At 36.1% G+C, this 14,509-nt stretch overlaps 1 protein-coding gene across 5 annotated transcripts in view; it reads left to right on the top strand.

Annotated features, from left to right (window-relative positions):
• Positions 1-13,181, top strand: part of LOC127866652 (ninein-like) — a 64,359-nt gene extending 51,178 nt beyond the window's left edge. For 3 of the 5 annotated variants that reach the window (XM_052407361.1, XM_052407358.1, XM_052407360.1), the window contains 3 exons: positions 1,651-1,737; positions 4,178-4,770; positions 10,088-10,224. In XM_052407361.1, coding sequence (XP_052263321.1) covers positions 1,651-1,737; positions 4,178-4,759 — 669 coding nt within the window. In that variant the 3' untranslated portion in view covers positions 4,760-4,770; positions 10,088-10,224. Of the gene's footprint in view, positions 1-1,650; positions 1,738-4,177; positions 4,771-5,510; positions 5,675-10,087 lie in introns of those variants that run through there. The other 2 variants (XM_052407362.1, XM_052407359.1) reach the window with 2 other exon arrangements.
• The last annotated feature ends 1,328 nt before the right edge of the window (positions 13,182-14,509 follow it).

Genomic DNA, 14,509 nt, shown 5'->3' with positions numbered 1-14,509 from the left:
CTCTAAGTTTTTACAGAGTTCATGGTGATTGACACGTTGATGCCCTTTATGCCTTGCATTGTCATGACCATTGCAAAGAAAATTGCGATGATGAAGGAATAACAAATGTAAAGAATTATCTGAAAGTGTTCACAGGTCGTCCTTTAAACCGACAGAGTCTATCAGACTTCATTTCACATAATACTTGTATAAAGCATGTCTTGAATTCATTTGACCACATACCCAATACCTGTATCTCCAATATTGTATGATATGAGCCTTGCTCTGGGAAAACAGGGCTTAATGCATGTGTGTTAATTGTGCCTGCACAGGCTAATCAGGAACAACACTTTCCGCCTTTATGGAACTTTTCATTTAAAGGCAGTCTTTTCTAAATGTACATCCAGTCTAGGCCTAAAGTTCCATCCCTCATAAGCCTTTGCTGACTACCCAGGCTAATCTGGGACAACTCTTTACATACATGCATTAAGAACTGTTTTCCCAGAACACAGCTCATACTATTTACTAGTATTCCATGCACCATCCCCATGTTCCCATGGTAATGCACTTACTTTCTTGTTGTTTATGGCTACCCAGAGGAATAGATTTCAGGATGATGCTGGAAAGGTTTGATATAGAATCTCTTGCCCACCTTGATTTCATATACTGTAGATAATTTGTTTTTCAACAGCTGGGTTTTTCATGTGATTCTTTCCATCTTTATTGTATTAATGCCCCTAACATAAGAACAAAAGAAAAGCTTGTGTTTTGTTAATACATGTGATTTTTACTTTTAAGTTCTTGTTTGTGTTGTTGTGTCTTCTTAGTCAGTTGTTCTATTTGATGTGATTTATGTAGTTTTTAGCAATAGAATGTCAGTCTGTGAAATTTACTGAAATGTACTTTCCAATTTGACTCAGTCATAATCATACTTGTATAGACTTTGTGTTATGTATACGAGTAAGTACCATCTCGACTTGTGAGGTGTCCTTATCTAGAATACATGTTGTGTTTCTAGCCTTTTTACCTGCAGCATGCATTTCAGTTCTTTGAATACGGCTTGTGAATTAAATGTTTTCATGAAAAGTTGCTATTCTTAAAAATTGAGTATAAGTAATATCTGGGTATACATATTTTGTGCTTATGATTTGTTCTGATTGTGGGAGAGCTGAATGCACTTGTTAATTGTTACTAGTTTCATAACCAGTAAAACTCCTACATGGACTACATGTATTTAAGAATGTTTTTTTAAAAATATCACTGTCAAACAATTCAATGTGAACTTAATAAATGGGCTGTGCTCTATGAAAGGCGGTTTAATGCATGTGCGTAAATTGTCGTCCCTGATTAGCCTGTGCAGTCTGCACAGGCAAATCTGGTACAACACTTTCCAATTTTATGTTGTTTTTCATTTAGAGGAAGTCTCTTCTTAGCAAAGATCTAGTTTAGGCAGAAAGGTTTGCTAATGATTAGCCTGTGTGGAAAGCACAGGCTAATCTAGGACAACACTTGACACACATTAAGCCCCATTTTCCTAGAGTGCTGCTCATATATGGTGTATATTACCATCAGTTGCATTACTTACAGCTCATATATGATGCATATTACCATCAGTTGCATTACTTACAGCTCATATATGGTGTATACTACCATCAGTTGCATTACTTACAGATGAATATTGGAGTGAGAAAGCTGGCCGACAATCTGCAGACCGTGAAGACAGTGCTAGGAATGAAGATACAGTCAGAACAGAAACTGGTGAGAAATGGGGTCTTCATAATTATCTTCCCAAATATGAGATGATTTAGAAGGATGAACTCGCATTTTAAAAATATTAAAAAACATACATTTAACATCATTTAACCTAAAATGTGTCAAATAATGTATAGTGTCATTTCATCTAGCTCACAGAAAGTGTTTTGTAACATTTTGCTGATCCATATTTAGCCCAACTATTTACCAAATAGTCCAAATGAGACTACTCACCTAAATGAGGGGGACTGTGTCTGGAAACATTCAATTACAATTTCACCCATTTGTAGGATTATCATGCATGGTCAGGGACTAAGGCCTATAACTCTTTAAGTTAAACGTTTGCCTGCAACAATTCCCATCTCTTCCTTACAAGTAGACCTATCATGGGATTTCATTCTGGGTAAGTTTGGTCATCTTTAGTTAGCATGGAGATTTGCTGATCTAGTGACCAATGCAGTTGGGGCCAGTGGGGTAAAGGTCACTGACTTGAAATATAAAAAGAGTTTCCACTCATTGAATAAGTTTGGATTGAGGTATTTTTTGTGTAATTTTGTTTGTAGGTAGCTTAGATACAGTCCTATTTAGGGATTTCATTAAGGGCGAGTGGGATAAACATCATTGTTTTTTAAAGAATTTAAAGAACTCTTCAAATATGAGACTGGATGGAGGTTGTGTGTGTTTATTTCGTTTGTAGGTACCTTACATGCAGACCTAGGTTAAGATTGCATTTGGGGCCAGTTGGGTCAATCAATGTTACTATTTATAGAAACATAGTTTCAGCTGAATACCTTAAGTCTGGATTGATAAATGTTAATCATTTAGTTTACATATGCTACTACAGATATTCAACTTCAAATATGCCTTTGAGGACATTAAGTGATGACAGAAAAATGTACAATATACTATATCAAAGTGGAAGAACAGTAGAGCAACGCTGTCTTGGGACTTTTTTTTTAAAACAAATTGTATTGCTTATGCTCATGCCACATTTTCTACATTCTTATTTGTGTTCCGACACCAACAAATCCAACTATTTAGGTAAAAGTGCCCTTTTCTATTGACTGGTATTGTTTCTGTTGATATGTATGGAAGTGTTTAGTTTTCAGAGCCTATAACTCATACAGTATACATTGATATTGTACTTGTTTTAGTGGTAGATATAGTGTGTGCTTTCTGTGCATGATTTTTATAGCTTTCTCTGCCTCTCTTTGTCATTTTAATGACAAATACACCATACATATATGCACATGTAAAGACATAGGTTAAGTATAGTTGAATGATGCCTTAAAGTATAGTTGAATGATGCCTTAAACTGTAGGCATTGTAGTTTCACACTCCAACAGAAAAGTTAAGAGTTAACTTGCCATTTAATATTAGTGCATAGTTATAAAGGGATTAGACTTTTTAAACAACTGATTGTCACATTATAGAACTGCATTTTTAAATGGACAGGAGTTAAAAACTTTATGTTTCAAACACGTCAAAATTGACTCGATAAGTCATAGGCAGGGCCTGCTCTGCCATTTGCACAATTAGCAAATGGCTACAAATAAGAAAATTTGGCTCAATAAATTTTTATTTGGATATATAGAGGATATTTGTTCATGTCTTTGTAAGATCCTTTGTTATTTTCAAGTGATCATAGAAAATATTATTTTTTTATGCTCACGGGTGAAATAACAAACGATCTTACACTGACATGAACACATTTCCTGTTTCTTTTATGCCCCTTTTTCAAGAAAATAATTAACAGCTGTTTCCCTTTCGCTGAAAAGTTAACCTTTTTTGGAGTTTCTCCCGTAGCGTGCCTCAATACATTGATATGATGTCATTTTGTTGTCGAAATGACGTCATTTTGTTGACGAAATTACGTCATTATTACAGGAAAATTCTTCAGTTAAACTCTTTTACAATGTAAATAAACGGTAAAAAGCATAAAACTAAAAGAAAACGTGTTGGATTTGGTGGAATATATATTTTGTGTCACTCGTGATCATAAAAAAATATAAACAAGGATATAAACAAGGGAATTACATCTTGATATGATAATCTAAAAATAGAAAAAATAATTCTGAAAATTGTTCTTTTCATCGGTGAAAAGAACAATTATGTTATTTTCACTGCTGTTATTTTACTGCAGAAATGTCATATTTTATCATTAGTTATAAAAGAAAACTGTTTCTTCATAAAACCCCCAAAACTGATCAAATGTGAAAAATTTCTGTGTCCTGTGCCAAATTTGGCTAAAGAAAATTTTGAGCCAGTGGGAGACCTGCATAGGCATCTATGAATTGAATGGCTTTAGTTTTCTTAACATCATGATGTACTTTTTTCATGGAAATTTTCAATCAACATATTTACCTTTTGAAGACAGCATTTTAGTTGTGTGGAGTGTACTTTAAAAAAATGGATTCAGCTTTGAGCCTTGCTGTTACTGTTTCAGAGGATTAGTGGTCTTCAAGACCTCCAGACTCAAATAAACCAGCTTAAGATTGTAACAGGTTCAAGTCTGAAGATCGAGCCCATGCACCACAGCCAAATGGATGACCTTGACACTGGGCTTGGCTGGGACGACTGGGGCTCCTTGGAGAGTCAGAACAGCATCCCTGCCCCCTCACGGCAGAAATTATCTGACCCCCAGAGGCCCTTGCAGCAGGCTACCATTGAGGAAGAGAGGGAGGAAAGCCCCTTTGAATCAAAGGGTTTAAAAAACATGAATCTGCAGTCCCCCACCCCCAAGGGGCATATGGATGATGCAGGAAAGCAGACTCCTGCAGGTGAAGTAAAGCCAGCTACTGACAGAAGGTCACCAGGAAATGTGACCCCAGATGAATGGCAAACAACCCCGCGAGATGAAAACAAGACCCCTGTGACTGGTCGTGCAGGAAAGAAGACCCCACAGACTGGAAAGCAGTCCCCTGGCAATGTGACCCCTGGCAAGAAAACACCTACACATGGGGTCCAATCTCCAACAAACCAGAACACAACACCTCGCAACCAGCAATCGGGTCTGGAGGATATTTAATTGATACTTTGGTAAGACCTATGAATGGCAAGAGCTTTCTTTGGACCTAACTGGAAGTTGCTAGTAATGCTAACCTAGAGTTTCTGTGTTCTAATTTATTTCAGATTTCCTGTTTAACATTTTAACTTTCTTGCATTAACAGGCATGGTTCCTCCTATTGTATTCGGATTCCCCCCACAGTTAATATGCATGGAGACTAATCTATGTTTTTCTTATTCTTTTGTCTTCTTTGATATTATATCTCTGTTTCAGGACAAAGTGGTATTTTACTAATCGACTGAGGAGATAGCAGTAATTATGTTTAGGGATTTCAAAATTTATTTATGATTATTTATGTTAAATGTTAGCACTGTGTACTTATTTTTTATAAAATGCAATGTACTGTTATACCCAAACAAGGCATTATTGCTATCTTTTCAGGCTAATTATATGTTAAACACTGAACTCCTTGCCGTTTGTATGTACTAATTTGAAAATACAGGTGTTGTTTCTATTACTGTAAGCATCATCATAGAGACATATCGGACCCGGTCCTGATAACATTTATAGATATTTATCATAGTGGTTCCACAGTAATACCAGCCAGCGGTTTCAGACAGCTGCGTCATGGCTCTGTTTAAAATCTGTGACCTCCGTTGGTGGGCTGGCCTTACACAAGACCTGCAGCCTGAATGTCGGAAGCCATATTGGTATACAAGTATAAAATCTGCTCTAATACTGCCCTGTTTTGTCTGTGTTGCCCATCATGCAGCGAGGAGAGGAAGTGCAGAATTTGCAGGCGCAGATTGATGACATCAAGCGGGCCATCGAGCCCATGGTCGGGCGCTCCCACCCCATGTTTGTCAAGGACAGGGACCGTAACCAAGGCAACTCGCCTGAGCCAGTTAACGAGTGGGGCGTATACAATGCATACAAGTAAGCTGTAGTAGGGGGCACTGCACACTCTGACCTCATGATTGCATAAGAAATGTGTGGATGTAATGCAAATATATCTGTATGGATACAGGTAAAAGTTATTAAACAGACTGTGGCCATTTTGTTTTCTATATTCATTTAAGAATGATAATTGAAACCATTTCATTAATGCTTCCAATATGATGTGTAGTAAATATGCTTAAATTAGGTATACTACACACTGTTATGCTGTTGCAATCATTAAAATGATATGTCAGTAAAAATAAGTATCAATGAGTCCAATTTAACACATAAATAATATAAAATATTTGATGTAGCAGATCTGATATTTTTAATTAATTTAAATATTCCATATGATAAAATAACAGTTATTACTAATTACTTAACCATTCCCCTGTGCAATCTTACATGCATGTAGTTGCAAGTAACATACAAGCTAGCCAATTTTGGGCGCTGGTATAGGTTGAAATACTTGCATAACATTGTGAGGTCAGAGATGATTCAGTTTAAAATCACATGTAAAATGCAGCTTGTCCCACCTAGTGTCATATGCAGAACTATTGTACTTCACTGGCAGGGTGGATATCAGCACAGTAACTGTGTTCTTCTTTGTATACAATAATAAAAGTCTTGCGCTGGGAAAACCGGACTGAATGTATGTAGGTAACCTGACTGAATGTATGTAGGTAACCTGACTGAATGTATGTAGGTAACCGGACTGAATGTATGTAGGTAACTGGACTAAATGTATGTAGGTAACCGGACTGAATGTATGTAGGTAACCGGACTGAATGTATGTAGGTAACCGGACTGAATGTATGTAGGTAAAGAGTTGTCCCAGAATAGTCTGCACACGCTAAGCAGAGATGACATTGTCCGCTTTTATGGAAGTTTTCATTTAAAGGATGTCTTCTTTAAACAAAGATCCAGTCCAGTTGGAGTTTCGTCCCTGATTAGCCTGTGCTTACAGCAAAGACTTATCTGAGACGACACCTAAAGGGACTTGTTCACAGTCTGGTAAAATGGAAACTACGTAGAGTATTAGTATAGAGGGTATCTTTTGGTAATCAAAATGAAAGTCTCTGTGGTGCAGTGGTAGCGTTTTGGCTTTTGCTTCCACAGAACCCAGGTTCAAATCCCGAGCATTTAAAAAAAATAATATTTTTCTTAATATTTTAATTAGTTAAGAATATTGAAAACATTATAGATTTGTAAGTAAACATATTAAACATCATTTAAACAAAAAATACAAAAATCTACAAGTCCCTTTAACGAACATGTGTTTAGACTGGTTTTCCCAGAGTTTGGCCCATGTATTTTATGACCAGCTTTACTAACAGTAATTAACTTACTGGTAAATCACTGATCCTAATATTTATTTTAATTAGTGTTTATTAAGACAGTAATTCCGGGACTGGTTTGTTCAAACCATCATACATTACCGAAATGGTATAATGCATATTTGTTAGAATACAACACATCCACATTGTTTCTGTATTAGCGATCAAAATGGAGAAAACTGAGGTACCTTTAGTCTGTCTTGTAAATTTAACTTGAATGGAGTACATTTGATCCAGGCTGTAGACTGTGATATTTAGAGTTGTACTCTTGGTGTATATTGCATCATTGTTGTGGTGTTACAGTTTTTTGGTTGTGCTTGCATATTGTGACATTGTAATAAGTTTTTGGTCAGTTTGTGCTTGCTTGGTTCTCATCCTGTTATTGGCAAGGTATGCTGGATCTTTTTGCACGCTTTCTGTGAATTTTTCACATTTTTTTGGCTTGTGTTGTGTCTATATGATGTTATAATAACGGAATGTCAGTTTAACTAGAAAAAACACATAAGAGGTTATGTTTAAATTCTGAATTCTGAATAGATACTTTGTGTAAAATACTTGACTACACAGCAACAGCTTGCATAAAATAATGCATGAAGAAAAGCATTAGTTTCTTGAAGTTTATCTGTATTTTTTACCATAAATTACAGAATGAGCAGTTTGTACTCCTCGTAATTAGATCGCGTTGAGCTTAATGGTTTGTGCATTTCTTTATATTTAATAAAATATTTGTTTCCCTGAAATTTAAACTGTTTATTATTGTGTCTAGCTAACATTTATTTCCTAAAATTCAAACAAAACTTAATATATCAAAGAGTGTGCTTTGATTTATGTATGTTACAAAACATTAATATTTTTACTCTAATGTCTGACATATGCGCAGCTATCCCGAGAAAAATCACCCTCCACCTGACCTTACATCCCCGCTGGTTGCACCCAGGTCAGACTTGCGCCAGTCCAAGTCTAGGGTCCTGAACAGCAAAGAAAAGCAGCATGAGAATGCTGCTGCACATGTAGGACAGGAAGGGGAATATGATGAATACTATGTCGAGACTAGCCAAGACAACTTGGCTACAAGTCCAGATTTTGAGCGGTCAGTGAGATCTGACCTGCCCAATGTCTGATAAGGACTGGGACACCCTGGGGGTATGTCATTCACTGAGCGAGGGGAATACAGGGATGCACATGTTCACTAGCTTTTTAGAGTAAGCTTAAATTAAACATGAAGTGCTGTTTTTCACATGAATAAGTGAAATTCTAATTACACTTTCACTCCAGAAAATGATCACCTGCTCTGCTCCATATATTTGGGGTGTCCAAAGTGCTCACATCTGCATATCTAGTCCTTGCTCATGTCACCTGTGACAGGCACATAAAACATGTGGCAGGTGCAACCAGTGTGTTGGTGGAGGGAGAGAATGGTCTTTTTTGAGTTCTTATTCTTGGGTAAAATACCAGTACCAGTGTTGGAATACTTTTTTTATGCCCCAGAATTCTACTCATGCATGACGTTTATTGGCCTGTCAGTCTATTTAATTGTTTGTCCGTCTATCCATATGAGATGAACCCAAAATGACCGAATTCATCTAACATCAATGGTACTTTTTACAAAGCTTCGATACTTGAATGGATGATGTCTTTAACCACTGTCAATGTTCCCACATCACCTGATCTCATTTTAACCTTGACAGTGACCTACTTATGGAGTTAATTCTGAAGGTCAAAATTCTTGGTTAACCCATTCATGCCTAGCGTCCTGAAAAAAGGATATTGCAAACAGCGTAAACCCAGATGAGACGCCGCATGATGCGGCGTCTCATCTGGGTCTACGCTGTTTGCTTTAAGGAATTTCTGTAAGAATTGTTCCAAATATAAAAATAAATATACTAGACATCCCTAATTTTGGAAATAAATTGATCCAACTAAGAAGGATGGGAGAGTCCACTAGGCATAAATGGGTTAAACTAAATTTACAGTTTGCTTAACATTAATTGTACTTAAAAGTGTTGATACTTAATTCAACACTCAGCACACTCACATCATTTGATGAATTTTTTCTTTGACATTGACCTAATATTGCACATAGACTTATTCAAATGGGTCAATATATCAACTGACAAGGCTTGCACTCGGGGCATCATCATTATTTGAAGCAGCATCTTGTTCAGGATATTTCTCGTTGTTGACTCTCTGACATGGAGCAAATTGTTAACCTAATGATTTTTTAAGCTTCTTTTAATCCTTAATTTAAGCAAACAATTTAAGTTTGTGTATCCAATCAGGTGAATGCAAACTTGCGTTTCTTTTTAGTTATGATTTATTTCTGTATTATTTTATATAAGTATATTTTGTTGCATGACTTGTGTTATGTATTGTGTGTAGATCTTTCATTTAAATAATTGCTTATGTAGATATTTCACATAAATTGTTAATCTTTTTCAGGCATTTACACTTAAATATATCTTAGTTGTAGAGCAGGCACCCAGATTTCCACAGACACAGACCTAGTGTAGTTGCATGACTTCATTCTGCTGTTATTCTTATTACTTTCTATTTCTTGTGGATTTAATGCTTCTCTGAATGAAAATATAGCACAAGCTTATTTTGTGTATCTGTTTTATTAGCATTATATTGTGCTTACGGTGGCAAATATCTTTTGAAGGGCATCATTTAATGCAATTTTAATGTAATTAGTTTAGGTTAATAAACATTATTTGATATTTAATGTTTCGATTAAATGTATTTTACATTCATTAATTATTTCAGATAAAGCAGTTCATAATATTCAAAATATTTTATGCTTTTATTAATCAAATAGCTGTTGTTAAATTTCATGTCAAATAGATTCATGTTGAAGCTTATAATAATTCATAGAGATATCAAATCAATATAAAAGAATAAACATATGAAATTAAAAAAGTAAAAGATATTATGGATATTGTAAAGTGGAAACATAAGTTTTGTAATGATTAAACTTAATAATATTTTTTACTATTTTTCCATCATTGATTTCAGTTTACATACTTAGCATTCCTGTAGCTCATTATTTTATGTTTTCCTACTACTCCTCACCCAGGTGGCTGATGTGGAAGTCCAAACTCATGTTCCGACTCTGGGAGATTCGTGCCCGCAAACAGTTGAAGCGGAGGTTGTCCGGCCACACGGATGACCCCTTCAACCCCCACCCTGCTCTTTCAACCCCTGCTAGATCTCCTGTAAACAAAACACCTATGACTTCCCCCTCAAGAGACAGAAACAAATCGCCAGCAGTCAACAAATCTTGAAAACAAGACTGAATAAAAACTAATCAGACCAAAGCAGCTCCAGTGAGCCCTAACAGTTCATTACATTCTCCAAAGAAGGGGTCTGGGCTTGTTACCCCTACAAAGTCTCCAGGGGCATTAAAGGCCTCAGGGGCAGGAGAAAAGGAGGCGGCTAAAATGTCACATTGTAGAGGGTTAGGGGCATAGCACATTGTAGTTGTACCTGGTCATCATCACTCATTATGACAGATAAGTAAGTTTTGTTACGCGAATGCTTCAACCTTTCGACTTTTTTACGAGTTAAAATATAATTCTACTGAAGTATAACTGTGGCTTATCTTCTTGTTTTTCAGCATGTAAGATAAGTTCTTGTTACCCTATGGTGGTTATATTGGAACGAAGCTATTGTGTACAAAACAAGATTGTTTGCTTCAAATTAATCCATACTTTCGTATTGTTTTGTAACTTCTTTTCTAGACTAGCTCAAATACCTGGTACGTTAATTATCTTGTTTGTAGATAAAAGTTGTTAAATTTAGTTTATGTTTCATACACATACCAGACTTGCCGTATGAGTTTGTATGCTCCCACTTTAAGAGGGAGGCATATAGATTTGCCCGTCCTTTCTCCCTTATTTTCCCGGCCTGTCCCATTTGTTGTGTCTGGCATTACTTAAAAAGTATTGAAGCTAGACGGATGAAACTTTGCAAATATATAAACCAGCATATGACATGTCGGACCAGCATATTTTGGTTCGGTTGTTAATGACATAACCGTAGTAATGGCCCCTTATTGAGCAAAAAAAGGACATTGTTTACCTAACTTGTATCGTGCATAACTCAAAAAGTACTGCTGATAGTGAGCTGAACCCAACATTGGAGCTTGGGCACCTCCATAATGTGTGTGGTGTTCTGAGAAAACTGGGCATAATGAATGTGCGTAAAGTGCCATCTCAGATTAGCCTGTGCAGTCTGCTTTTATGACATTTGTCGTTAAAATGAAATCTTTTGTTAGCAAAAATCAAATTTTGGCGGAAAGTGTCGTCCCTGATTAGCCTGTGCAGACTGCACAGGCTAATTTGAAACGACACTTCACGCACATGCATTATGCCCAGAGGGCGGAGCATTTAAAAACATATTAACTATAAACATGTGAACTTGCACGTCTTTATGTTTTGGTTAAGTTGTTTTCATCTTTTGCGGAACCTTCGTTGTCTGGCTGACACATTTTTAGTTTAAAATAAAAACATATTTTTGTCTTGTTTAAATACGTGAATGTTGACTGATACACATTAGCAAATTATTTGAATGGTTTATTGAGATTAAAAGAAGGGCAGAATCTACTTGTTATAGAATTGTTTAAGTGCTGTCTGAAATGTTTGTTATGTCAGTTAGTGTCAAACTTTTGTTTGTTAGCAAATGATTAATACATTAATTTTATTCTGATTGATGAATATTGTACCATACTTTCCAAACAGCGGCTGTGATATATTGCATTATTCCATGTAAACAGATGGTTATTTAAAGCTGCACATTCACAGATCAGATCACTGATTAATGGAGGTCCGCTTCAGAGTTTCAACTTGCTTTTGTGTATGTATGGCTCTGACATTTATAGCCTTAACACTCAATAGAATTAATGTATTTCTTAAGAAGAGTATACAATTATGCAGAAAGGGAAAAACATACTAAAGCTTAAATTTGAAGTTCTATGAAATGCAAAAAAGGGTCATATGCCATATGCTGACCGCGTAGCTACAGACCAGCCTGCACAATCTGCCAGCCTGGTCAGGACCTATGATGTCTGTTATGCAGTCAGGCAAGGTTTTGTGGTCTCATTAGCTGAAAGGGTAGCTCTTGATCCGTCTGCATGAATGCCCAGCCTGGTCAGGGTAGCTCTTGATCAGTCTGAATGGATGCCCAGCCTGGTCAGGGTAGCTCTTGATCCGTCTGCATGGTAGCCCAGCCTGGTCAGGGTAGCTCTTGATCCGTCTGCATGGATGCCCAGCCTGGTCAGGGTAGCTCTTTATCAGTCTGCATGGATGCCCAGCCTGGTCAGGGTAGCTCTTTATCAGTCTGCATGGATGCCCAGCCTGGTCAGGGTAGCTCTTGATCCGTCTGCATGGATGCCCAGCCTGGCCAGGAGCTATGCTACCCGTACATGGCATTAGACCCATTTTCGCATAACACAGCTCAAATGTCATTCTTTATTTTTAATTGCCAATGATCTGTAAGTGTACAGCTTTAAGTATGTTAATTTTGTAAATATGTTTATTTATATTAATTTCAAGATCTAGATCTAGATATAGTATCTATTATGTTGTAGCTCAACCAATCTGAGTATTTGACATGCTTTTAAATTAATATGTTTATGTTTATTTAGCATAATTAGAATCATTATGACAGTTAAATTTATTATAGTTGTTAACTTAGTACTATTATTTGTACCCCACTTAGTAAATTAAACACTGCGTAATGTCTTGTTTCTGTGATATATTTAAAGGTATACGGGAAAGCTTCATTTCAATTTAAATAAGGAAATTCATCTCAATTTGAATTAGGATTGTTTCACTAAAATAAATACCCTTTGATTTGTATTTGAAACAATATTTCATCCACATTGCTATAAGTACAATACATCGGACAACATGTTTCCAATGACATGCATTTAGTGCCAAACAAATATAGAATTCTGTCAATTATACTGTGTATACATGTTTTATAATGTTATAGACTGCACTTGTTAGATGGTCAATTAATTTGGTATTAAGTTTGTGGTAATTAGTGTTATTTTAGCTGTGATTTCTTTAACCATTTGTCATCCATCCTATTTTTTTATGTATTTTTATTTATTTATTAAATTCTTTTCAACTTTTTGAATAGGTGTATTAAATTGTGTCTAAAAATGATTTGAGTTTTGTGTATTTTCAATTTCCGTTTTCTGTAATATCCATGTTGCAATGCCTTTGATTTGACATATAATAGTGAAGATTTCTGATCCAAAAAGATTACCATGTTGAACTTATATTCCGTCATTGGTGAACATATGCGGCGTGATTTTACAGCCATATGAATTTACTCTGGTAAGCTGTTGGCCTAAATTACTTTGTTTTCAGGAACAAGTTTTGTTCATAACTTCTTAAAATGTTTACTTTTACAAAGTAAACGGGGATATACTGGCATCACTATTTACATGTGTTTGTCTTTCTTTCGGTAGACTCAAACTTGTCTGTTGGGGTTCAAATTCGCAGGGATTGTTCGGTATAATGTAAATTTGTGCATGTGTGATTTTTAACATCCTACGTCAAAAATAAGTGTTATATTTTCATATAGACTTTTAGCAAAATAACCTCTGAATTCCCACGCGACCCACGCGTTTAATATTTGGTATGTAATATTGTTAAGTATTGTTAAGAGGTCCACTACATATTTTTCTGAAATTATCCACCAGGGGTAAAACTGGCCTCACCCTGCGCGTCATAGTGTAAGTTCAGTTTAGAATGAAAGAGCACAACAATCGTTCAAATTTAAACTGCACGGTCCAGCTGTTTGTCCAAATGATGCCGCTAGGATCTAAACTGGCCACTCCTCAGGGTCATACGACTTGTATAGATTCATATATTAAAATATCATCTTTTTCTCTGACCCAGGGCGTTCTATTTGGCATAAACATATGATAATGGTTCTGCACATAGTTGTTTTTCAACAAGCGGCTCACATTGCCTTCAAGCATGAACAACATGCTTTTTTTGTGACGACATTTTTGTTTAAATTAGCTTATCTGAGTTGTTTTGTATGGTCAACTGTATTGCCACCAAAACATCTACACGGTCTATTTTTATGCCCCCGTTAGGGTGGCATATAGCAGTTGAACTGTCCATCAGTCAGTATGTCAGTATGTGTGTATGTCAGTCTGTCCGTCCGAAAAAAAATAACATTGGCCATAACTGTTTCACTATTGAAGATAGCAACTTGATATTTGGCATGCATGTGTATCTTATGGAGCTGAACATTTAGTGGTGAAAGGGGAAGGTCAAGGTCATCCTTCAAGGTCAAAGGTCAATTTTTTTTTTTTAAATTCAAAGCGGCATTCTCATGAAGCTGCACATTTTGAGATGTGGAAGTTCAAGATCAAGGTCATCTTTCAAGGTCAAGGTCATCCTTCAAGGTCAAAGGTGAATTTTTTTATATTTCAAAGCGGTGTTCTCATGAAGCTGCACATTTTGAGAGTTGGAAG

Source organism: Dreissena polymorpha, chromosome 2 (genome assembly GCF_020536995.1).
Source record: "Dreissena polymorpha isolate Duluth1 chromosome 2, UMN_Dpol_1.0, whole genome shotgun sequence".
Classification (NCBI taxonomy): Eukaryota; Metazoa; Mollusca; class Bivalvia; order Myida; family Dreissenidae; genus Dreissena; species Dreissena polymorpha.
Note: the sequence above shows the minus strand (reverse complement) of the source record. Positions and strands in the feature narration are given on the sequence as shown.